The sequence below is a fragment of the Stegostoma tigrinum genome, unplaced genomic scaffold (genome assembly GCF_030684315.1).
Source record: "Stegostoma tigrinum isolate sSteTig4 unplaced genomic scaffold, sSteTig4.hap1 scaffold_53, whole genome shotgun sequence".
NCBI lineage: Eukaryota > Metazoa > Chordata > Chondrichthyes > Orectolobiformes > Stegostomatidae > Stegostoma > Stegostoma tigrinum.
This window is the reverse complement of record NW_026728461.1, coordinates 2420683-2446718: the sequence shown is the minus strand read 5'-3', so window position 1 is coordinate 2446718 and position 26036 is coordinate 2420683. Positions and strand designations below refer to the sequence as shown.

The 26036-nt window shown below is 39.8% G+C and overlaps 1 protein-coding gene across 1 annotated transcript in view; it reads left to right on the top strand.

The window, feature by feature from the left end:
* LOC132208728 (ral guanine nucleotide dissociation stimulator-like 1) overlaps positions 1 to 24351 on the top strand; it is a 54247-nt gene extending 29896 nt beyond the window's left edge. The window contains exons 8-19 of the mRNA XM_059644115.1: positions 370 to 447; positions 2416 to 2502; positions 3159 to 3236; positions 8365 to 8558; positions 9189 to 9316; positions 11454 to 11669; positions 13688 to 13791; positions 14580 to 14658; positions 17352 to 17438; positions 18001 to 18033; positions 21755 to 21814; positions 24297 to 24351. Of these exons, the coding sequence (XP_059500098.1) occupies positions 370 to 447; positions 2416 to 2502; positions 3159 to 3236; positions 8365 to 8558; positions 9189 to 9316; positions 11454 to 11669; positions 13688 to 13791; positions 14580 to 14658; positions 17352 to 17438; positions 18001 to 18033; positions 21755 to 21763 (1093 nt within the window). The 3' untranslated portion in view covers positions 21764 to 21814; positions 24297 to 24351. The remainder of the gene's footprint in view (positions 1 to 369; positions 448 to 2415; positions 2503 to 3158; positions 3237 to 8364; positions 8559 to 9188; positions 9317 to 11453; positions 11670 to 13687; positions 13792 to 14579; positions 14659 to 17351; positions 17439 to 18000; positions 18034 to 21754; positions 21815 to 24296) is intronic.
* The last annotated feature ends 1685 nt before the right edge of the window (positions 24352 to 26036 follow it).

Genomic DNA, 26036 nt, shown 5'->3' with positions numbered 1-26036 from the left:
GCTTCTGCAATGTTTGGCTTATTTTGAGAGATGGAATAATGTTGAATTAGCATAAAGCTTTCAAAGCTTTTCAATGGTAGATTAAATTTTGCTTGTCTTTCAGTATCAAGTTCTTGCATGGCCCAGAAACGGCTTTCAACAAGGGTGAAATACTGAAGAATTGGTTTTCTCTCCTTATTGCCCTGCTCTGTCTCTTCCAACCCACACCCCAGCAGTGCCTCAATATGAAGGCCTGTGGGCATCCTGTGGAAGTCAAAACAATCCATCTCTCAAGGCTGTGATTTTTTGTTGTTGAATTGGGTTGGATTTAATTCTGGACGAGTTTGCCTGTTCTAAATGACTTAATTTGTCCTCTTTGATCAATTGCAGTTCTGGAAATGTTGACAGTGCAAATGGTGAGGAAAGTGGAAGTTGTGTTTCTTCAGGATCCAGCGAAATAATTGCTGAGTAAGTTTAATTGCATGCATGACAAAATGAATCATTATTCAGAATATGACAAAGCGGTAGGATATAGCTGGGGAGCTAGCAGTTTGTGCAATGTTGTATAGCCATCGAATGGTAATAGCCCAGAGACAATGATTTAATAATGTTTGTACCAGCTCTCAAAGAGGGACTTGCCTACGTTCACTCCGAAGTCCTTTTACTGTGTAATACTGCGAAACCTCTCCTTTCGAAAATTGTAGCTCACTTTTGAAGACCTCAATTGAAGCTGCATCCACCACACAATGAGGCAGAGCTTTCCAGTTTCTAATGATGCTATTTAAAAACAAAATCCTTGTCACCATTGGTTCTTTTTGCTGATCATCTTAAATCAGTGTCCTTTTCTTCTTAAGCCTTCTGTCACAAGGAACCGATTGTTCTTATCCATTCTAACCAAATCCCTTATGATTTTGAACACTTTTAAAATCACTTCTTAGTCTTCTCCAAGAGCAGCCCAAGCTCCTTCAGCCTCTCCACAGGGCTGTCTAGTTTGTCATCTATGGTAATATTTTTTGTGAATGTTTTGTGCACCCTCTCAAATCCCTTCCTGAAGTGTGGTTGGTAAATACCAGAGTTGAGGGGAAATCAGGAGGTTTTTGTTTAATCATGATTAGTCAGAACATATTTGTTTTTCATACAATGCTCCAATTTTTAAAGTTCAGAATCCTGATGATATCTTCAACCTGCACTACCACTTCTATAATTATTGTGCACACACACACACACACACTATCGATCAAATATCAGGCATGGATCATTTCAGGAAGCACCATATCATAAGATATTTATTTTGGCTACAGAAAAGAGGAAGGAACAATCCAGAATAATTTTGATTTGGAGGAGGTCCAACTTCAAAAGGAGCAAGAAGGCGTTTGCAGCAAGTAAGGTTGAACACAAGTTCAGGGAAAACTGCAATGAAACAGCAGTCTGTCTTACAGAAGGAGGTTGTTTAGTGACAGTGTCAGAATATTCCCACAAGCAGGAGAGAGTGGCAAATGGTACAAATGATGAGGATTATTGATGACCCCAATGTGTACCGAGTTAATTATAAGTAGTTCAGAAGGGAAGTGTTGAACTAAATGATGCTGGCAGCTAATGTTAAAAGGGAATCCGAATGTCGTCCTCCATTGTGAGCAGTGAAAGGGTAGCGAAAGTGGGGCTAATGGTCATAAATCACTGTTTAATCTTCACAGAGGTAAGGGCCTGGCTGCGATACTATTCAGAAGAAGTTGATGCCCAATTCACGATGAAAAGTAAATAGTTGAGACAAGGATGAGCTGAGGTTGGACAGCATTTTAGAAATGTGAACATTAAACAACTGCAGATGCTGGAAAACTGAAACGAAAATTGAAATTGCTGGAAAAGCTAAGCAGGTCTGGCAGCATCTGTGGCGAGAAGGCAGAGTTAATATTTTTGAGTAATTTGAGCCACTGAGCTTTTACAGCAATTTCTGCTTTGATTAGAACGGCTGGTTGTCCCTGGTGTTGGTAACTCAGAAGGAAGTGAATTGTAGACAACTGAGGATACTGAGAAAGAAAAAAAATAGCTTGAGGCTGCAGTGGCACTTTGCACAACAACCTCATCCTGTTTGAATACAGGGGGTGGTATCAGAGGACTGGAGGATTACAACATGTACTATGTTTATGTTCAAAAGTGTGCGGATAAATCCAGCAACTAGATTCATCTTATTGGCAGGACAGCATCACAGGAACTGTAATCCCAGTCTCAAGCAAGAATACTTGGGGAGCATATGGGCTAACATTTTATGCTGACTCAGAAATCTTCACCATCTGGTGTGTAACCTGTTTAATAAAACCATCTGATGGAGGCTTGTCATTCTGAATCTTCAATTTTCATGGGTATTTTAATGGATTTAACTGAAGATGAAAGGGTTTGCTTGAGGTGTTTTAAATTGTTCTTGATGTTCAATTGCAGCTGTGAAAGTGTTGAATCCAAACACTGTCCGAATTCTGATGAAATTCAGAATTTAAGTTCACCGGAGAAGGGAGCGACAGTTAAGAAGTGAGTTTGATGCAAAATGTGACCATATTATGCTTCATTTGCAATACAGTAGTGTGTAAAGGGAATGGCTGGAGATCTGGTGGCCATAGGTTGGATAATCAGAAATCTCTTCATGAAGGCAGAGATGTTTCCATGCTGTATGACTCTGTCAGACATACCACAGAAACAAAAACACGGATATCATTCCAGATCATGGCACATTGATGAAGAAACAGCTTCTGAGTTCTTTGCATATTCTCTCCCTAATTCTGAGGAACAAGCAATACAAAGCACAAGCAGCAGTTGCGTGTGAAGGTGTTGAGTTTATCTCAGACTGAAATTTCTGGACTAATAGCAATTGTAAGCTATTGAAGAAGTGGCTTCACTCTTTGCACCTGCTCCTTTCCCCTGTTACCACCAGCCACCACCACTGCTGGTGAGCTGCTTTGGCCCTCAAGGGCATTTCTGGTAAACTTCCTGAGGAAATTTAAAGAAGGTATTCACTATTTTATGCAGTTTTACATTTAGAGTGTGACCTTGTTTCATAAAGTTAGCTGATCACGGCTTAGGATGCTGAATTTTGAGACTTCATTTCTTATTTTACGGCTGGCAAGCAATTGTAGACCCAAACACCATTTTAATTTGCTTTTTCTTTTGTGGTTTATGATCAATTGCAGAAGCATAGACTTCAACAGATCAAGCTTTCTAGGAGAATATAATTTCAGTCCTGCAGAAAAGGAAACACTAATGAAAATGTAAGTTTGATTTGACATGTAGTGAAATTGTATTTTCAGTGTGAAATTTAAGAATGTGAGAAGAATTGCTGGAGAGCCAGAAAGACCTGTAAAATAATGTAGAGCCTTTGTCATGAATATATAAGACACCCAAAACAGGATGGCAAACAGCACTCCAACCCATAACAATCACATTCAAGAAGCTAAATAATAACTGAAAGAATCACGGACACTGCAATTCAGGGACAAAAACAAAGTTGTTGGAAAAGCTCAGCATTTCTGGAAACGTCTGTGAAGGTAAGAATGGAGTTAATGTTTCAGGTCCGGGTGACCCTTCCAGTTCTGAGGGAGGGTCGCTGGACCCAAAATGTTAACTCTGTTTTTGCATTAAAGAAGCTGCTTGTCTTGCATGTCCAATGATTGCATTATTCCTAGAGATTGGCTTGTTTATATTTTTCAGTGTAAATCATCCAAAATTCTTTGTCTTTTGGAATTGTTTGTCCTACATGATCACGCTTTTGGGGTTGTTTATCTCAGATTGTCATTAGTCTAGTTTGTGATAATGATGCATTATTGCAGGAATGGTTTTCCTCTTCACACCACTTTATTAGAAGTTATCCTGCAAACTTCCTGTGAATAGTTGAAACCGAATGATACCGCTATCTAGAGCAGTCAGATACTTGGCAAGTGGTTTGTTTGTGGTGTCCTGACTTTGGTAGCCCTCCCACTCCGTGCTGCTGTTGTACATTTTGCACATAATCGATCTTGAATTAATACTTCCTGAATCTATGAAATCCAAATGATCTTGTGAAATGATTTTTCATGTTTGAAGTTTGTAAACTAAGTGCTTTCAAAGATATTTGACTGTAGAAAGCATCGCACAAATGCATCTCTAGCTGGAATTCTAGTTATTTTTGAGCTGTACCAGATTGCTGAGGTTGTTTTACTGCTCTGAATAAGATTAGATTACCTACAGTGTGTAAACAGGCCCTTCGGCCCAACAGGTCCACACTGTCCCTTGAAGCATCCCACTCAGATCCATTCCCCGAACACGAAGGGCAATTTAGCACACGGCTGATCCGCCCAGCCTGCACATCTTTGGACTGTGGGAGGAAACTGGATCACTTGGAGGAAACTCACTCAGACATGGGGAGAATGTGCAAACTCCTCACAGACAGTCACCCAAGGCTGGAATCAAACCCGGGACCCTGGAGCTGTGAGGTGGCAGTGCTAACCGCTGAGCCACCATGCTGCCCTGCATGACACTTTGGCTGCATGGGGTTAAAGATGGGATTATTCTTCTTTGTCTGGCCATTCGATTAAACTCTGTGCTTTTTGATTAAGACAAAAGAACATTTATCCAATAGATTTGAGTGCTGGACTGGACTTGGGGACTTTAAAGTTTGAGATTCTTACCTTTATATTTACAGTGATTTATTTTCTTTTGTACATGGTTTGCTTACTCATTTATTTTGTTTTCTTGAGTTGATATTGTTTGTCGTTTTTACAATCAAGAAAGCCAATGCCTGAAGGGCCAAGCACAGAAAAATTACTTGTGAGCAAATACAAAGGCAAATTTTTGCAGTATTGCATTGAGAAAAATGGTCAATTTGAGGGAGTGAGGATTTTCATGGAATATTTTTACTTCAGATGCAATAGCAAGCGTTCACAACTGGGCTGCACTGAAGTTCGAAATAAAGCTCAAACAATTTATGAAAAATGCAGCAAAGGTAAAATCCCTCTTGTTAATCAAACAAATAGGACACAGTTGGCCAGGCAGCATCAGAGGAGCAGAAAAACTGATATTTCGGGTCTGGGCCCTCCACCAGAAATTTTCTGAAGATCGGTCCAGACCTGAAATGCCAGCTTTCCTGAGCCCCTAGTCTGCTAGCCTGCTGTGTTCATCCAGCTCCACACCTTGTTATCTCAGACTGCAGCATCAGCAGTACCTATTAACTCAGAACACAGTTGGGATGCCTTGTGCATTGCTATTCACTCTAACCCACCCCAGTTGTCTTTTTGGGTAAATGAAACAAAGTTTTAGAAATCTAAGCCATAGGGCTTGGTGGTTATCCGGACATTTTTCTCCAACACCTAGCTATTCATGTCTGGATGAACACAGCTAATTGTGGATACCAAATTGGTCCTGATTAATTTCACAATATTCCTGTGCCAATGTCTCAAGAGACATATAGGGATGAAGTGTATAAAGGAACCTAAATTATCCTGATTCCCGATTGAGGACAGTGTAATCCTCATGAAAGTAATGTGCTCGTTTGGTATGTGTTTTGGTATGTTAATCTCCTTTTAAATTCAAGTTTTTTGGGTTGAGTTCTTTTTCTACAGAATAGTAGCTTACAACCTGTCAGTTTGACATTGAAGAAAACACAGATATTTAGGGGTTGAGTAAAAGCATGGTTTTAAAGGAACAGCTTGAGTGAGGGCAGAAGAGGCAGGAATCTATCCAGTGAAGTTGTCATCGGTGAAACAATTAATCTCAGATGCGCAAGTGGCCAGAATTGAAAAGAAAGACAAAAGTGCACCCGTACATAATTATTTCAATTCTGGAACGCTCTAATACTTTAAGAATACGCTTCTCTCCAGTGCCATTGCAATCTAAGATTATGTTGTGCTCGCTTTAGGAAATGATCCTTTTAGATGGTGGAAGGATGATAATGAGTAATTAAATGAAATGATGTTGTACACTGCAGCTGATTAAAGGTTTCAGATTACTCGGTGGGGATGTAGTAACTTGTTAATGAATCTATTGGAAACAGAGACTTTAATTCTAGTGGGACGACAGAAAAGTGTTTTGGGTCAAATTTTGGACTCAGCACAGTACTAATTAAGTTCTACCATATTGTCAGCAGGGTAGAGGCTCTTTAGCTCAGCAACTTATTTCCCAGCCATGAAGGCTTTCAGTAGGAAATGGAATTTTTTGGTTTTGTGATCTTTTGAATTGATTTTTCTTTATATATATTTTTGGAGGGTTACTGTTCGAGTGTTTGTAATGTGACCTAGGCATTTCTGAATGATTCAGGACCAAATGAGCCCAGGCAACTTCCTTAGGTCATGTTTCCAGTGTGTTTCAGTTAGTCACTGTTTCCGAGAGGTAACATAACAAATAACATTTCCACAGCCTTGTCCCTCCATCTCTGCAATTTCCTTGAGTCCACTTCGGACGTTTCTCTTTTTTCCTGTCCAGTTTCACTTTTTTGCCTATCCCAGATTATGTTTGTCCTGTTGTTACCAGCCATGGTTTCAGCTGTTGAGACTCGAAAATCTGAAATGCACAGTATGCTTTTCTCCATTTTGTAAAAAGCTGATTAAAAACTTCACCTTTTATCAAGCTTTTCATGATTCTTCTGACCTCACTGAAAAACAATCTCTTGACATTTCCAAAATGAGTCACTTCATTTCATAATTTGCCATGTTCACTAGTTAATATCATACAGCACCTTACCAGTATGGGCCAGCTGTGTTTTTGAATCATTGCAAAAGAGTACAACCTATGCCAACTGATCTGAAAGCAGATGAAGTCAAAATAGCCCCTCCAGTGTGAACTATTTCTAAGTCGTATATCTTTCTCAAACAACAAGAGGCTATTGCTGCATATGGCACTGTGGCTGCCTAGCACTTCCTACACCAACCACTGTTTAACAGGAATGGAGCTGATGAAGTCTGAATCAAGCCCCAATGTCTGTGTGTAATGTTTCACACCATGTAATTTCTGTGCTGTCATGATCTATTATGAACGGGCTCAAATAGGTGATCATCGGTTTCAGTGTAGGGCTGCAGATAAAGAAATTCCAAATTAAAAACTAGAACAGCACTTTCAGCGTAAAATGTTCCATGTAAATTGGCGATGCTAATCAAACAAATGTTTACTTTTTGGAGTCTTTGGAAAGTCAAAGGTTTCTCCGACCTACTGCATCATAGACCATAGCTGCAACTCAGTCCATCTCCCAATTCACAACAAGACTCATCATTCTGATGTTTGCTGGCCCACGTTGTCTCTTGGTTGACCAATGTCTGAACTTTAGATTTTTTTTCGAAAAAACTTTCAATTCTTGTGTTCACATCCTTTCATGTTCTTATTTTGCTTTAGTCTGGAATTATTTTAGGTCCCAAACTTTGCCTGGAACTTTTCTGTTCTGCCACGTCCAGTGTGGTGTGTACTACTTGATTTTTTTCATCAGCCCACCACCGTTAGTGCTACTTCCTGCAGATGTGTAGTTCCTTCCTCAAGACATCACCATCTCTCGCCTTTAAGAAACTCATGAAGAGTCACTGTGACCAAATGTTTGGACATCTGTTTGAATATCTCCTCCTTTGTCAGTTTTTGAATGGTTAATCTGCTGTGAAGTGCCCTGGGGAGTTTTTCTGTGCAAAGCGTTCGATTTCAGTGGTGTGATGACTTCTCTGTGCAGCTGATGTCTTGTTGCAAAAAAGTAACCATTGATTTACCTGTGAAATAATGCTACGTGGCCTCTCAGTATTAGCCAGGCAGTTAAAATAAGTGAATTGAAAGCTGACTATGTTGGAGTATTTCATTATTCACCTGCAACTAGACCCAATTTATCCATGTTACCGAGGTATCCAAGTACTGGCAATGCAACTCCCAGAACAAACGCAAACAAATCATCATTATCCTTGTGTTTTTCTTTGTTCATCTGATTTGTCCCATTTGACTTTTATAAAGAAGATTTTTTGTTAAAGCTCACTTTCTCTTTACTAGTAAACTCTAAACACGAAGAGGTCCTGCTGGTGTAATAAGTAACCTCAGACACATGTGAAATCACTTTATACGTGAGCCTTAAGCTTACCTGTGCAATCTACAAAGAAGAAAACTTGGAAACATGGCCAACTTGCAGTTTCCATCCATGGCCAGCGTAATTCTAACTTGGACAGTCATTTCTTCATCATTGGGTCAAAGTGCCACACAGCCCCCCTCTGATGGCACAGCAGGATCACCATTGCCATGTGCACTGCAGCAGTTCAAGATGGCAGCTCATCTCCTGTGTGAGCACGATGACCCCATATTCCAACTTTAATCTATTGCATTGACATTTGTAGAATTAGAAGCTTTTTTTTCCCCACATGTTTTGCTTCCCCGATGAACAGTTGTTAACTCTGACTTTATTTCCAGTGCTATTCCTGAAATTCTCGAAATCTGGCTGGAGGAATCTGCCGAAGACTTTCGTCAAGTTCCAACTTACTCTTGTCTCCGGAAGGTACTTTCCTACTTGAACCAAACAGTGCCAGGGTCAGATGCTGAACACCGGGCCCAGAAACTCGTGAGTCGGTTTTTGGCGGAGGAAACAGCGGAGAAAGAGATGTTCAGTAAGATTTACAATTATGTTGCAAAAATGTGGTTTTAATTCAGGGTGCCTCCCTACAAGTTTGTGTGCGGCTTGCCCCTCTGTCTCAGGATTTAGTTCATTTTGGTTTCCTTTGACAAGCTTCAAAATTACTTCCAAATTTTTGGATAAACGAAGTTAATTAAAATTATTGCTGAGTGCTTACCCCTGTACTAATTGCATGATGTACAAGACCAAATTCTGCATAGAATTGATACTCTCATATGGTCCGATAAGACCCAGCAGCATGTAATGCGACTTTCTGGACAATTTCCTTTTGAAATGTTTTCATCAATGACATTTTATTTTATAATCTGATGTAATAATTTTGCAAGTTATTGTGAAACAATAGATTGTGATTCAGAATATTTCCTAAAGCCAGAAATTGGGATGGGAATCTGTCATTAAATACAAGTTCTTTTGCAATTGAGATGCTCCCAACAAGAGGATTTCAGTGCAATATCATATTACTTTCACCAAATCTAGATTTAGAAGTATGAATATTAGATAACTATTGGAAACCAATGCACAATTTCTAGTCACAAGTTCGTGAGATATTTTAGAGCAATGTGAACTTTGGGCACAAAATACATGTCTTTCTTCACTTGCACAGAAGGCTACCGTAGAAGAGTCAGATTCTATGTGGGAGAAGAACACGACCAAACCATCGAACAAGTTGACGAAAAGCTCCTGTCCTACCCATCACGCTTCATTGCAGAGCAGCTGACTTTTATGGATGCTGTGAGTGAACAGGAGTCTGGCGGCCAGTCATTCTGAATAAGATGTTTCAGTCAGCAGTAGGCATCTGAATCTCTCTGTATTGTTTAATGCTATTACTGCTCCACCAGTCATTATAACTGAATTCCCTTCAAAATGCAGTCTTCCAAGATGTTAAAATGTGTTGTTTGACGTGTGACTTCAGTATCTCGCTTGAAATACCTGCCAACTAAAACTTCAGCACTTGTCATTTGTTTTGAATGAACGCCATGTGAAATAAGTGACCCGAGAGAGCACTGAAAATCCTTTGTAACTTAGTGTTGAAACTTTACAAAATGAATAGTATTTCAGGGTAAAAGTTTAATTGTTTCATCATAACAGTCACTGTTTCTTCAAGAGTCCACTGATTTTGTTTGTAGTATCCAGGATGGCAATTTTGTTGTTTTCCCAGAATCTTCTGGAGTGGGATCAGCCACGGGGTATTCCAGTCTAGTCTCCAAGGTGGCTTGATGCCTACCTCTACAAAATGAGACTCGTGGTTGCTGAATCAAAATTTGAGTTATGTCAAAGTCTGGTCATAGGCTTAGGCTTGAAGTGGAAGTTCAGTGGTCTGTATGACAGCATTGGGTGTGACTCTAGAATGTAAGTAGTCCTCTAGGTCTCAAAAATCCTAAGCATATGTTCATGTTCAGAACAGGGGTGCAGCAATCTCATCTGGAAGTGACCAGTTTGTCAAAAGTAGGTTTTGGTTATGGGATAAGAGATAATGGGAACTGCAGATGCTGAAGAACCCGAGATAACAAAGTGCAGAGCTGGGTGAGCACAGTTGCTCCGAAGATGCTGCTTGGCCTGCTGTGTTCCTCCAGCTCCACACTTTGTTATCTCAGTTTGTTAAGGGGCAGCTGCTTTTCTGCACAGAGTTCCAAAGGTAACTGTCTGTTTTGACTGCAGTCTCTGTTGCATATGTGTATGTATATACCGACTGGCACTTAGAGTCTAATCATGTGACATAATGATGACAACAGCCATTTTTGGTGGGAAGCAACCTAGCTGGGTGTCTGTTGAGGAATGTAGCTGCTTTTCTTTTGTTGAACCATCGAGATCTGCAGTGAGGGTTGTGAGTCTTTGTCAAATCAGTGGTTTGACCTGGTGAATATTAAAGCGGTTTTTTTGATCCTCATCGCTAGTTTTTTTCTTTACCATGCAGAGCCAGGGGGCTGAAATGTTAAACAGCAGGAGTTTTATTATGTAGTTTACTGTCGAGGCAGCAGGGTTAGCCTAAGCTATTCCTTGCCGGAAATGATCGCTGACATCATTGTGACGTGATCAGACTGTTAAAAGTGAGAGCCCACCATGCTTGCATAAACATGCAACAGTTTCCCACTCGATGGTTTCTGAGCACTCCTTTCTACTGCAGCCTGTCACAGCCAACTCTGGCTTTGAAAGTGACGAGACTGACAAATTTCTCCATTCTGAATGAGTTTACGGGGATCCGAAGGAGCTATTTGCCGGTTGTGTTAACTTTCACTGTCGGAGCATAATTGTTGATGGGAGTTGCTCATCTTGAAGAGGGAGACAGAAGGACACAATGTAATCTGAATGACCAGTTGACAAGCTTGGACGTTTGGCAATATTTGTGTTCAGCATGAAACCAACAGTGGTGAAGTGTTGACATTGAGGCCTGTTGAACCAACAGAGGGCCAGGCTGCCATTGTGTTCTGTCAACCTGCCTTGGTGCGAGAAGTAGACATGATGCAGGGCCGCTATACTGATGCCCAGCCTGTCTAGCCTGTGGGCCACCAGGGCTGAGCATCTGTAGCAGTGACTATTGCCAGCAGAGCCATGCATTGATGGTGTGCGTGGAGCCAACAGTCGGAGTTGGGTGGAGATAACCAGTGATTTTAAATCTAACCTACAAATAGGAAGCAGATGACTGAAAATTCGAGGGTTTTGATCTGTCTGAATAGCCAATGTGCCCTTGTGCATCAATGTGAGTATTTTCTAGCCAGTCGTTGACAATATAGCATGCAGTTTTAATGTACAATTGCAAACTAGCAGGACGAATGTACCCATGGATGGACAAATCTTGTTTGTCGTTCATTGCTTAAAACATGGCACGACTGACACCTTTAACCTTTGTTTCCTTTTTATTTTTGATCAGGATCTTTTTCGGAAACTTGTGCCCAGCCAATGTTTAGGGTCCATCTGGTCTCAACGAGGGAAGGAAGAAAAACAGCATCTGGTATCAACCGTCCAGGCCACCATGACACAGTTCAATAATGTTACAAAATGTGTCACCAGCACCATATTAAGACGTCAACAGTTGAAACCATGGCAGACGGCTAAAATCATTGAGAAATGGATTGATGTTGCCCAGGTACACTATTCTTTATTGGTTTTTAGCCTTTGTGACATGTTAAAGTCCACAGTGCATGAAACAACCATGGTGGAAGAGAGCAAGCCATTAACACTATGTGTTGATATGTCCAAGGTTTGAAAGCCTCTTGAATTGGTGAGCAGAATACTTTTCTGAATAAGAGTTGAATGCTTCATGGAAAATCCTAGCATTCATAATTTCTGTAGTGCTGGCTGCTAATAGCTCTTGCCTCAGTTTACAGTTGCATTGAAATATTAATGTATTTTTTTCTAATCAAAAATATTTATGTGGATAAAAAAGGCAAACTGATTTCAGATTTTTACTGGCCCTTCAAAAATGAAGTTAGTTATTGGGCATTACATAGTGTTATTTGCCTCCCTTTCAAGCCGTAATCAGTTTATGAAACAGTGTACATTTTATTCCCAATGTTCTGCATTCTGTATGCCTACATGACGGCACTTCAGTAACTTGCCTGGTTGTCTGTTTCCTATGTGTTTGCCAAAGGAATTTGTCTCAGCATGTTAGTCAGCAATCGGGAAAAGAGTGAGGAAGGGCTGTCAGATCTGATACCAGGTTTGTACTTGTCGCCAACATGTGGCATGCCCACTCGTACATTTGGAAAGGATCAGGATAGGAACCGAGTAATTAACTAATTAAGTAAAGGAAGTAATTGATTCTTACTGATTTTATAATCCAAAATTGCACTGGATTTTGCAACAAAACTGTACTTTCAATGTATTTTCCCGTATACACGTGACAACAAAATATTCATTCATTCGTAAGGTTTGGAATGAAAGTTCACAATAATTCTGTTGCCAGCTAATTTAGAGAAGTCTGGTTTGGGTCTTGGCAACACTGCCTGCATCAGTTTTGACTCGTTAAGAGTCTTGAGGCATTAATGGGACCTTGATGGGGATTTGAAAGTCTGTCTCCAGTTTCACAACATGGAGCAGTTCAACCGAATGTAGGCTGACTCCCAGTAGTAGACATGGATGAAGGAGTTGCTGACATATACACTGGTGCTATCAAAGGCTATTCTGAAGAGGAATCACCACCTTACTTTGATCACTTGGCTGACTTTTCTAGTTCTGATTTTGAGTTTTTACAATAGTTGACAAGGAGTGGCTTCCATGTTGAAGTGCCCTCCATTACTTCCATTTTACTGCAGCAGCTTTATTTCCCTGAAGCCGGAAGACTATGGGCTGGAGAACCTACCTGCTGGCCTTAATCAGATAAGGCTCTTATGATTATGCCAATTGACGCACCTCTAAAGAAATCCCAAATGGTGTGATCACCCTGCCCCTCCCTGGCCTCCCTCCCCAAGCAGAAGTGGCTTTGAGACCTGATAACAAACACTCGCAGGCTTCCTCCTCATCTCCACCACACCCCAAAGTACACATTTGGGAGGTTTGATTTGATCCAGTTTTCTCCCTACCTCCAACAGGTTGGGGGGGTGGTGGAAACAGATGAAGGACATTCAGCTGCTAATCTAGGTAAGGTTAGTTAACTCAGTATCAATAACGTAGTGATTCATAAAAGTAGACCCAATTTCCTGATTTGTCTGTTTTCCCTCGAATGAGTATCTCACGTGACTGGTCCTGCCCTCCTATTCTGTCAGATAATACAACCTATCATTCATTTATGAGCTAAATGTGATGGATATAACAAAGATGATTACCCCGCCTCCACCCCCTACCTTCGCGACTTCTACCACTCAGATGTCCATGTCTCAATCCTACTCATTTTAAGCTCTCCTTTGGTGTCAGTAATCATATCTAACCAGTCACAGGCTGGCAGCAAGGGAACTGAAGAGGTTGTCTCAGAGGGATACAAAACGAATATCAAGGTTTGAGTTGCCAAGAATCATGGAATTCTTTCCCTCAAAAAGTTTGTTTGTTAATGCTGTTATTTTCTCAGCTAACATTTTTCTGATAGAACCTTTTTAAAAAGTCTGAGGTGTTGGGTAATGGGGAGTCACTGCTTTTTCCACAGAACTCACGGCTTTTTTTCTCTGACAGGAATGTAGGATTTTGCAGAATTTCTCGTCAGTGCATGCTATTACCACTGCATTGCAATCAAATAGTGTGTTCAATTTGAAGAAGACTTGGGCAGCCGTGTCAAAGTAAGTCATTGTTCAGAAAGAGCCATGTAATTTTTATTTAATAAGTATGAGGTAGGAAATTGCAGGTTTGACCTCCAGGTTTACTTGCACAAGTGATCTTCACACGCTCGGTGCATTAACAGGATTACCAGAGGCACTACAGTGCAATCCTAACAATTGGTTAATTGGCAGAATCTTTCATCCTTTCACAAAGGAGCGAAGAGTTAATTTGTTTAAGTGGAAAAAGAAAACTGTTTGGCAACTTGAAATATTTAACTATCGTGTTCCAAAACTGATCTGCTGTTGGATGTAACGTAACACAGTTTCCTGTGGATATGCTGTGATGGGGTGATATAAGCCGGAGGTTTGTGTGGGATGCTAAAATACAAAGACAACAATTATTTTAATCTCCCAAGAAAGCACTCTATAACACTTTGAAGTGCACACCTGTAGTTTATGTTCGTGTGCCTCAGACCATTTGATCATGGTTGTGTTTTTGTAGGCAGCTTGGGAATGAAATCTCTCTTGCTGCAATGAGATTCACCAAAACGACTGCACTCAAGAGCTTTTGCAGCACAATGGCAGTATCCCCATCCCTGGGTTTCAACAATCAGGGTTCAAGTTCTACCTGCCCCAGAGATTGCCAAAACATTTCTGAACAATTGGGTTAAAATAACTATACTTATTGTAAAAATGCTTCACTGCCGTTCACTCTCTGTATTACTTGCTTATTTGTCAGATTCCGTATCAGCTGTTTGTTATCTTGACTCTATTCTGTCAAGAGTAATTTGTCTCATTCTCTTGACTAGGAGCAGTAAGATAACATTTGAAGACCTTTCAAACAATGAAGAAGATAACTTTGTAGCAAGTAGAGAGCTGCTAATGGAGGTAAGGTGTTGCACTTGGCCCAGTGTGACTATATTCAGGGCATGATCAATAGTTTCTAGTAAAATATCTGCAATGAACTCAGTTGGTGACTGAATGCATACAGATTCTGTCAATCAATACTGCAACAGGAGTATATGTATTGCAGTCCAGGTGGTCTGGCTTGGCTCAAGTCTTCCAAGATTGTTTTGTCATGATTCTTATAATTGCTGATGATATTGCAGTTAACATTTTAATCGACATCTAATTTGGTTATACTGCAGTGATGCAGCCTTCATAGATTATCTTTCTCAGCGTTCATTATCTTGGAAATTTGAACTGAAGCAATGTCTATGATGCAGTAATGCAGCCTTCATAGATTATCTTTCTCAGTGTTCATTATCTTGGAAATTTGAACTGAAGCAATGTATATGATGCAGTGATGCAGCCTTCATAGATTACCTTTCTCAGTGTTCATGATCTTGGAAATTTGAACTGAAGCAATGTCTATGATGCAGTGATGCAGCCTTCATAGATTATCTTTCTCAGTGTTCATTATCTTGGAAATTTGAACTGAAGCAATGTCTAAAGTGCGATATGTGCCAATTTCTTTTTCTTTTGCTTTGTACACCTCAAGGGCCTTGTAATTAATAAAAGCCAAGGCAAAACATTAAGAGATTTAACTGGTTCTCATAAGTGTTTTTACTCAATTACCATGTCTTCCTTTTCTTGTTCTCTGCAGTCAGAACTATTTGCTGCGTAGGAATGGAGAGATATTCATATCTCTTTGTTCAGTATTTCAGACATCAACTATCTAGTTTCAACTAGCTTGGACGAAAACTGACAAGTTTCTAGCCATTCCTCCTCACTCCTTTTATCATGCTCTTTGTCCACTCATTTTGCTCCTGAATTTGACAAAATAACAGAATAATTGGTCAGATATAAATATTTTGGTGCCACTTTACCAAACTAGTTGTCCAGCTCAGAAAATAGTCAACGTTTTCTTATTCTCTAAATCATTCTTAGTTGGAATTGAAACACTTTCAAGCTGGTATTTGAAGAGGGAGAAATGCAGTAATCATGCTAGCATGTTGTCAGTTTGACAGACACTCCATTTTTCAAACTGCTCAATGTTCTAGTTGCAGTGAACTATCTTTTTACATTGCTTTCCAGATGTTTGCCCCAGAATTTCTACTGCCCTGCTGTCACACTTTGTTTATTGTGTGTTGTGATTGGTGCACTGTACAGAATTTCAACATATTTTTCTGATCTAGATTGAATCTAAAAGTAGGTTTGCTTTTATAATCAAAAATGTGTGCTCTGCATGATGATTGTTTTTGTGGTGCAAAATTCTGTAAGTATACAGGGGAAAATGTGAGTTCATGATTGGACAGTTGTATAACTTCCATAAAGCTTTCTCCCAGATTATGCAGTGAATTACAGTGCATGGTTTGCTAATCTTTCAGCATCTTACACAAATGTGCTTTGGCAGTGGTGCAGGGCACCGCAATAGTTCTTGCTGTGTGTACATTAATGTTCAAGACACAAAAGCTCCAAGTGTGAACAGCAGGTTCACAGATGACACAAGAATTGGAGCGGTAGTCAGTAGCAAAATGCCTTAGTTTTGAGGCACACATTGTTCCAGCTGTGGCTCAACTAATGTTATTTACAGTTCCATCATTACCCCTTTGCTGTTATATTCAGGCAAGTATCCAATATTTTACCAACTTATCCACAGGTCCTCCTGCCTTCAAGAATATGTTTATGCACACACCAAAGTCCTTTTGATCCTCTGTCATCCAGACCCAAAACATCAACTTTCCTGCTCCTCTGAAGCTGCCTGGCCTGCTGTGTTCATCCAGCTCCACACCTTATTATCTCATTGAACATATATTCTCCTGACCTATTAGACCCCCAAAATGCTTCACCTCACACTTTTCTGGATTGAATTCTATTTGCCTCTGTTCAGGCCTTCTAACCAGCCCATATGCGTAACCCGAGAGACTAAGGCTTTTTGCTGTTCACAACCGTCCAATTCTTGTGTCATCTGTGAATCGGCTGTTCATACTTGGAGCTTTCGTGTCTTCAACATTAATGTACGCACAGTAAGAACTATTACTGTACCCTGTGGTATGCTGCTGGATGAAAGCATCAAGTTGCTGAAAAGCCCTTCAAAAATCACATTTACTTCCTGCCGCAAACCCAATTTTGGCTCCAATTTGCCAATTCGATGTATCTCCTAGGCTCTTAGGTTCTGAACCAACCCACCATCTGAGACCATTAAATTATTTCTTCGGGTAAGAGAGGTGTCTAATGAAAAGACCTTGAGAAGAATTGTATTCTTGAGTTTAGAAAAAAATGACGTTTAAACTTGTTGAGACAAAGTTTTGGAGATCTGGTGAGGTAAATTGTTTTTATCTTCAAGCGAAATTGCACGTTACATAGAAAATTTCCAATCTCCAAATGATGAGGTTACACAAATATTGAGTTTGGTTTCCAGTTCACAGATGAGGGATCAAACGTTGAACTTGCCTGGCCTTTATAGATCTAACGTTGCATTCCACTGTATAACTGTCTAAAATTTTGAGTCCTAAATTTTGATTCTAAATAGATTTAGTTGTATGATCAAGGGAATAAATAAGACATGGAGTAGTAATTTTGAGAAATAGGACAATGAGTTCACAATGGATTAAACAAATTCACCTCTCTTTTTCTAGGATATCGTTCAGGGAATTGTGCCGTACCTGGGAACTTTCTTAACAGAATTTTCAGCACTGGATTCGGCTTTCCCGAATTACCATTCAGTAAGTCTCTCTTACAAGATTTGGATTCCTTATTTGCTGATGAGCGCTATTATTATGGTTTCATTGCAAGCTGCTTGTAGATGAGAATCAAAGCAATAAAAAAAATGAATGAGTTTGATTAATAATCCCAATCAGAATAATTTGATGCTTTGTGCAGTGAATCAAACAATTTGTAAACAAAGGAACATGCAAATCACTTTGCAGTTAATTGAATATGGGTTTAGTTTTTCAAAAGGTTGGATAAATTGCACATCATTTTTATTCTGTACAGGTAAATTGGTTACCTGGATGTCACTGCGTATTGAGCAGTTGAACAGCTGAGAATGTCTTCAGCTTGGTACTGACCTACTTGACTGGAGCAAAGGGCTCTATGTAGTGTCCAAGATATGACCTGGTGGTATGACAGATCATTTGTGATTGGCCTTTGACGATATACTAAAATGGAACCAAGTTTACAGAGCTTGTATTTCACTTCTGATCTTTTAAATTTCATGATCTTGTTGTACTGTTTGACCTTTGTACATTTGAATTAATTTTCTTTGTCCTTGTCTATCTCTTACAGAATGGCTTGATCAACTTTGACAAGAGACAAAAAGTTAGTACTGAAAATTGCACTGTACAAAATGTTTGGAATTGTATGAAAGGGGAAAAGCATGCTTTTCAATCTTGTGCTGCTTTATTTGCTTGATGGGGGTGTAGGGGGAGTCCCCAACAGCATCCTAAATGTATATGGTCACTAATAAATCCAATAAAGAATTAAGGAGATGCTTTGTTACTCAGAGCAGCCAGAATGCAGAAGCTGCTGCTACCAGGACTCGTTGAGAGGATGAGCACAGATGTATTTGAGAGAAAGTTAGATGTCAGAAAGGACACAGCGGCATATTTAGAGTTTGAAGCAAGGTGGGAGAGGTGTATAGATCAGCATGGAGCAGTTCAGTCAAATAGCCTGCTTTTGCGCTGCTAATGTGCTACAATTTACCTTTGAACAGTCACAGCCACGCACAGGATATGCTAGGCGTTATGTGAGTGAAGATGTTGTTCAATTAATCTCAGTGTCATGGAAGCTATTTCATTATTGAAGACACTGGATAAACAATCTCTCCATATTAGTATTTTCCTTTAGATGAGAGACATCATTTCGTCATGGGATGTCAGAAATTGAGGGAGTGCACCTGTTTGGATTCTCACTGACTGGGCAGTATGTTTTACTCCATATTTCTGAATTTGGTAATACCAAATTCTCAAACATCCCTGTTGTCATGGCTACTGTTGAGGGTATCATCAAATCCCTATAGTGTGGAAACAGGCCATGCAGCCCAACAAGTTCATAGGGCCACTCTGAAGAGGGTCCCACCCAGACCCATTCCCCATGTCTAACTCACTGAAGCTAAATATCCCTGGGCACTACGGGCAATTTAGCGTGGGCAATCCACCTAACATGCACATCTTTGGACCTTGGGAGGAAACCAGAGTACCCAGAGATAACCCACTCAGATTGTATTTTCATCTTGTACTGCAACATTCAGCAGGCAACCTGAGAATATGAATTTGAGAGGAATTTGACCTTATGGCAAACAATGAATTCTTGCTTACAGAGCTGTAACTTGAGGTCCCTATGAATAGAATAGGTTCCGATCAGAAGCAGCTGATGCTGAATTTGCCAAACTGGGCCATGTGATGTAAAATCAGCTGGGTGGCAAAATAGGCATCCAACGCTATGTGACTCCAATTCACCAGCTCGGAATGTAATCTGTCAAATGGCCCGCCATTTGTCGTGGCTGATGTGGATGTAGTGAAGTGTTTCTTTTCACTGACCTGTTGAAAACTGGCTGGCACTTTACAACTTGGCAGTAACATGTTGTCAGAGTTTGACTTAGAAAGGTCTGCCCCTTTTTACATGTCAAATTGTGACAAGATTCAACCAAGAAGCCACTGTGGTTGAAAGAAAATAGTCCAGTAACTTCGAGCTGCTCATGGTCCATTCAATTTCATGGTGGTGCAACCTTGAAAAATTAACTCAACATTTTCACCGTCTGTCTTGGTATCAGTTACTATAGATCAGCCACTTATTTTGTACTTGGCAGACTTCCTTTTGCTTGGATGAATGATCTTTCATAACATTTCTTGTCTTCACCCTAAATCAGCTTATGGTTCTTAAGTGAATCATTTTTTAAAATAATCCATCTTTGAAGCACTGTTTTGGGAATTAGTGTCCTGAAACCATCCTGGATAATCTGTACAGAAATTTATCCTTGAAAAGTCACATTTGTGTCATTTATTTCCAAAGCAGAAATATTTTTGTGACATGATGTACTGTGCACTTTGAATAAAGTTATCGATGCTGTTCAAAATACCACAGACTAGGATTTAGCAGGAGCAATTATAGCAGTTTAAACTTGCCTTAACAGCTCATTATTTATTTGTGTTCTTTCAGGAATATGAAATAATTTTGGGTATCAAATCCCTGCAGTTTGCTTGCTCATCTTACACCCTTCGTCCAAACGAGAATTTTCTAGACTTGTTCTTTATGCAACAATACTTAAGTGAGGATAGCGAGTACGTAACTGGTATTGTAGGAGTGTGCAGGTAAAACAGTTAAGGGTTGTGTGTGAAATCTTCTCTCGTTATAATTGCTGTTTAATGCTAGTGAGCTGCCAGATTGTTTACTGTCTTCCTTTTCCTTGGTTTCAAAGTTTTGACAATGAATTCTGACCGATGAGGATAAAGCCAGTTGCTCAATGAATCAATTCTGTTGTGTTGCATCAAAATGCGTTTCATTGGTATATAATAGTGCAGAGTATACTATCACTAAGCCAATGATTGCAGGAAAATGCAAAAAACTTGATGAGTGACCAATTTTAGCAACATGTCCAAGAGCTCCTATTGTGGGTGCACCTACAAATCCAGATGTAAATTGTACCAGTTTTGAGAAATGTTTCTTTTCCTTCCAATTTCTTTTCAAACACATAATCCTATTACTAACATAAAATTAACAATAACCCTACACAATTGGTCAGCATTTTAAAGTATCTTTCAATGGTTGCCTAAAAACATCATTCCCTCATCTCGAAATAGCCACAGTATATTTTTAATAATGCAACCAAAAATAATCTCCAACTGAAAAACAAAACACTTTGCCATTCCTGGACCAGAGTTGATTAAGGAACCAGATTATAGATCACTGAAACTATTTTTTAGTTTTGACAGAGCAGGCTTTGTAATAATTACATTGTTTGAAAACAGTTTGCTTCTTCATAAATTGATGGGCAGAAGTTCTTATTTAAAATGTACCTGATGTAGCAATTTACATTCCTGCTTTGAAAATCAAAGCTCACTATTAAGCCCATCCTCAGGCTATGGATGACCATGTGCAGCAAGCACCTGGCATTATCGTCAGTTCCATCAGTGGCACAGTCAGTATTGGGCCAACTTCAAACATGGTATTTATTTATAACAGTAATTACAAAATGTTACCGAAATTCACTTTGCATGGATCATAAGTTATATTTAAAGTTCTTTTGGACCTCTCGGATAGTTTGGTTGATTTTCGGACGGTTTGTCTGAAAATATCAGCAACAGAAAGTCTGGTCAAGAGATATACTCCTCATTTTACTACCTCCGAGATGTGGCATGTGGTGTTTTAGTCACCTGAAGTGACTGATTCATGACTACCTTTCATTGCTTGACATTGTCTGTACATTCACATGACAGTGTGGATGAGGCCCAGAGAAACTCCTGTATAACTTTACAACCTATTGTATCACCTTCGGCACTGGAAGTTTGATTCTCATGTTTTCCAGTTAACTTTTTTCAAGCCCAGTCCTTGTTAATTTTTTCTGTACCTGCTGTAGAAGTTCGAGCATTTTGTTCAATTCCACGTGTTCTGCAAAAAGACTGAGGGGGTTATCGTCTTGGTAAAAAATTAAGCAAAGGAACCGCAGATGCTGGGAATCAAAAACACAAAGAGAAATTGCTGAAAACATTCAGCAGGTCTGGCAGCATCTGTGGAAAGAAAGCAGAGTTATCCTTCGGGTCTGGTGACATTTCTTCAGAACTCTTATTGTCTTGATCTGCTGTTCATAAAGCAGAAAAGATCGATGTGCCTACAGTGAGAACTTTTGTCGCTCATTACTCAAAGTAATGTTCAGTGTTCTCCTGCCTGAAAACACGTGCCTTTTGCAAACAAAATTATCATTCTGCAATTTCAAATCTATGTAAATGATTGATTTTGCCATAAATAATAAGAATATTGAACAAAAGCATCTGATTCTTTTTAAATGAATCTTGTCTGAAAATGTTTATTTGCCACCCTGCAGCTCCTCTGAACTCGAGAAACCGCCAAAGCCCAAAAAGAGTGTGTTTAAACGCCTCAGCTGGTAAGTATCCCATGTTAAGCACCGCAAATATCTCATTATTTCCTTTATTATTGGGATGAATGGACAGAAAGGTAATTACATCTGTTCCTTGACAAATAGAGACATTTGATGTGTGGTCATTATTGCTTCATTGGAGTGAGATTTTTAGTAACTGTTCGAGTAATTTGAGATGATGCAAGGAGTGGTGCTGTTATTCTCACCTCGTGCATGTGTCTCGTGTAGACTGATTGATAGAGATTCTTTGCTATGACCATGAGTGTAGAATGTGGACCTGTGATGAGCTTGGTATTGCCTAGCGATTCTCATTTGTCCAGAGAAGTTTCTGCACCATGGCTAAATTTCACCGGAATAAATTTGTTTATGAGAGACAAGTAAGCAAAAAAAGTGTTACAGTGAATTAAATTTGCATATTTGTGGGCCTGTATAATGAAAACTAGCAATGTTTAACAATTTTGAGTGAAAAATCAGATTTGTGTTCTACTTTGTGGGTCAGCAGGCAGCAGAAATATCTTCTGTTGAAAAATTATCAGACATGCTTCTCACATTTGAAGCTCCACCTCAAAATTACTGTCTCAATGGAGTCAAGTTCGGTCAAGGAGAAGCACACGAGATCTAGGCGTTCTTGTACATCAGTCAATGAAAGCAAGCGTGCAGGTACAGCAGGTAGTGAAGAAAGCTAATAGCATGCTGGCCTTCATAACAAGAGGAATTGAGTATAGGAGCAAAGAGGTCCTTCTGCAGCTGTACAGGGTCCTGGTGAGACTGCATCTGGAGTATTGTGTGCAGTTTTGGTCTCCCAATTTGAGGAAGGACATCCTTGCTATTGAGGGAGTGCAGCGTAGGTTCTCAAGGTCAATTCCCAGAATGGCGGGACTATCATATGTTGAAAGATTGGAGCGACTGGACTTGGAGACTTGAGTTTAGAAGGATGAGAGGGGATCTGATTGAGACGTATAAGATTATTAAGGGATTGGACACTGTGGAGGCAGGAAGCATGTTTCCGCTGATGGGTGAGTCCAGGACCAGACGACACAGTTTAAAAATGAGGGGAAGGCCATTTAGAACAGAGTTGAGGAAAAATGTCTTCACCCAGAGAGTGGTGGATATATGGAATGCTCTTCCCCAGAAGGCAGTGGAGGCCAACTCTCTGGATGCTTTCAAGAAAGAGATAAACAGAGCTCTTAAAGATAGTGGAATCAAGGGTTATGGGGATAAGGCAGGAACAGGATACTGATTGTGGATGATCAGCCATGATCATAATGAATGGTGGTGCTGGCTCGAAGGGCCGAATGGCCTACTCCAGCACCTATTGTCTATTGTCTATAAAACTCAAATCTCTTTCCATGTAGGTGACATGAAAGTATGTGTTTGTGTTGTTGTGCATACATGTGTAAAGACTCCAAAGTTATTGTTTTTGATAATTTTCCTGAGTTGGGGATATTATTTTATATTTCTGTTCAATAGGTAAGGACTGACCAGAACTCAGCAAAGTCAGATTTTCCACCACCTACCCGTGTAGAGTTTCAGAGAAGCAAAACCATGCCTTGTTGCTGTGTTGTGCCTTGCAGTGATCTGGACTGTGACATGTGACTATTGTTATATAGAAACCAAGAAAGAGAAGGGAAACACTTATTCACTTCCTAGGATATCTTCTCTTTACATGAGTGTGGATGTTACATGGATGTGATTTAGGCTTCCGTGGCTTAATTGTGATTCTCGAAGTGCAGGCAATCAACGTTGCAGCATTAGTGTGCAATCTCACATTTCAGCAGCCATCTGCTCTTGCTCCCTGCACTATTTAATGCCTAATATACCAACAATCGGGATTTTCAGTGTAGGAATTTTTTTGTCATTGCATCTGCTGTACTTCTTTTGGGAGTTTTGGAAAATTTTCGATGTTAATTATGCAATATAAATGCAAATTGCTGAATAGAAATCCTAACGTTTGCAGTACCAATATACTGAAGGCCAAATTCAGAGTTCACTGTCCTACCTTACAAAGTGTTGTATACAGTTTTCTATCAATTATCAATGGTGTTACTTTGTTTTACGTTTTACTTTTAATAAACTGCAGCTTTCAGGATGAAATTACATACACATTAGCATGTGGCCAGGTTGGGGGAAATTTTCCACCCTGTGGGTATTCAAATCCACATTTTGCCTTTCATGAGATTGAAGTTGATAGCAGGTTGAACAAACACTGCAAAAAGCCCAGATTCTTGTGCCATTGGAATATGCAAACATTGTAACCTATTCATATACTCCCTAACTATTAGACAATGTAACGGTGTTCAATACTAGTAATGCGAGCTCTTGGTATGAGTGTGCCACTATTAATTTCTCACAGGTCAAATGTGGCGCGCATCAAACTCCTGGTACTCTCATCATCAATATACCTTCATTCTAGTTTAATTTTTTTTAACAGTTTCTCTAGAATGCAATGACATTTTCATGTTTGTTGTGTCCCCTTTCCCTTGTGCAGCCTGTTTTCAAAGAGAGGTGTTAAAATACACAACACTCAAACTAAAAGCTCTGAGCAGCGAGCATCCCTTCAGAATGAGGATTCAGACGACAGCATTACCGCAGCCAGCATTTTATCAGATTCCAGCCACTTGGAAATGGAAGAGCCGAGCACTTCGCAAAAAGCGCCGGAAAAGGTGAGACAGTGAGGCACTCATCACGTAAAATATGTTGTTCTTGGAGACTCTGGTTTGTCTAATAATGTCCAGACAGTTTTTTTCTTCTTTCTTTCCTTCCTTTCTTCTGCCTTCCTGCCGTCTTATTATCCTGACTACACTTTGGCAGTCAAGAGGATACAAGGGTACTCAGTGATACCGTCCCAGCCACTGGAGCTGGATGGCTGCCTAGCCAATCTCCTTCGCCTTTCTTTTAAGAGCTATTAGCCGAATAGCCATTTTGATGTTTCAGCCAGACTGAAATCCTTAAAGTGAATGCCGTTCCACCAAGCATCTTCATACCTGGCTGCTGCCAGCAATTTTCCGTCCCAAGTCCCACTTGCCAAAGTTGGGTTACTTGCTTTCAGAACGAAGGCAAGACAGCTGTGCAATTCCCAGCCAAATTCAACCTTTGTGCTGGTTACTGAAGCATTTGATTCCAGAAAAGGTGTTATTCGCTCACGAAGTGAGAGCTGATTTAATTTGTTTTTTTTGAGTTGTGCTGTTGGCTTTGTTTTGCTTAGATATTTTATATGATTTTATACTAATAGCCAAAATATTTCATCTTTAATTATTCACAGCATGTTTAATTTCTACACAGTAAATTTTAGTGCATGGGGTACATCTGTCGCAGCTTGAAGCGCACTGCCCACAAAAACAGTATTTAGAGTATGTTGGATAGGTCTTGATCCAGCAATTGCAACAAAGTAATGCAGCTCTCTGCATGGAGTCCTCGTGACTGCACGTTTTGTTTTTCTTCAATATTTGGGCTTTGAGCTGTTGATTAGTGCGTTCTGTGCTGAAGACCATTGTATCTTGGGAGATTATCAAAGTTGTGTTATGGTTATTGTTTACAGAATATGTCTAGGACTTGTCCCAGGGATATTTTCATAATGTATTCCCCTAAGAATTGGGCTAAGTATTATTAGGTCACATTTAGGTGTTTTGGAGTGGTATTTCTTTGTTTCAAAATACCCTCTTCCTTTTTATGGATTCTCCTGTTTAGTGTTGTGACTCCCTGTATGTTAATCATAAACTGAGAGCTGCAGTGACTTGGATGATTTCATTCTGGTTTCTTTAGTTCTCTGCTGTATGTGGTTTGCTGCTGCTGTCTGTCTTTCTTTCTGCCAGTGGTGCTGTGCTGCACACATTCTGACCTGCACAATGCACTGGTTGGCCCATTCGCAGTCACCTGCAATTCATAAATGTGTTTTAACTTCAAACAGTATAGTTGTATTCAAGATTTCTGTGCGTAGCAGGGTGAAGTGGGCAAATAAATATTTATGTAAGCATGTTCACATACTGAGTGCAAACTGAAACCCCAAAGGTTTATCTGACAAACTTAGAATTGAAGCACCAGTTTACATGGTCAAGTGAAATGACCACAATGTTATTATGCTGAAGGAAACTAATTAGTAATTTATGGGCATGCTAAGTACTGAATTGTTGATGTTGACTGAACAGCTAGTAAACACAAGCGGGAGTATAATTCCTCAGAAGTGATCTTTACTGGTAGAGGAAAGAACTGCAAGTTAAATATTTCACAA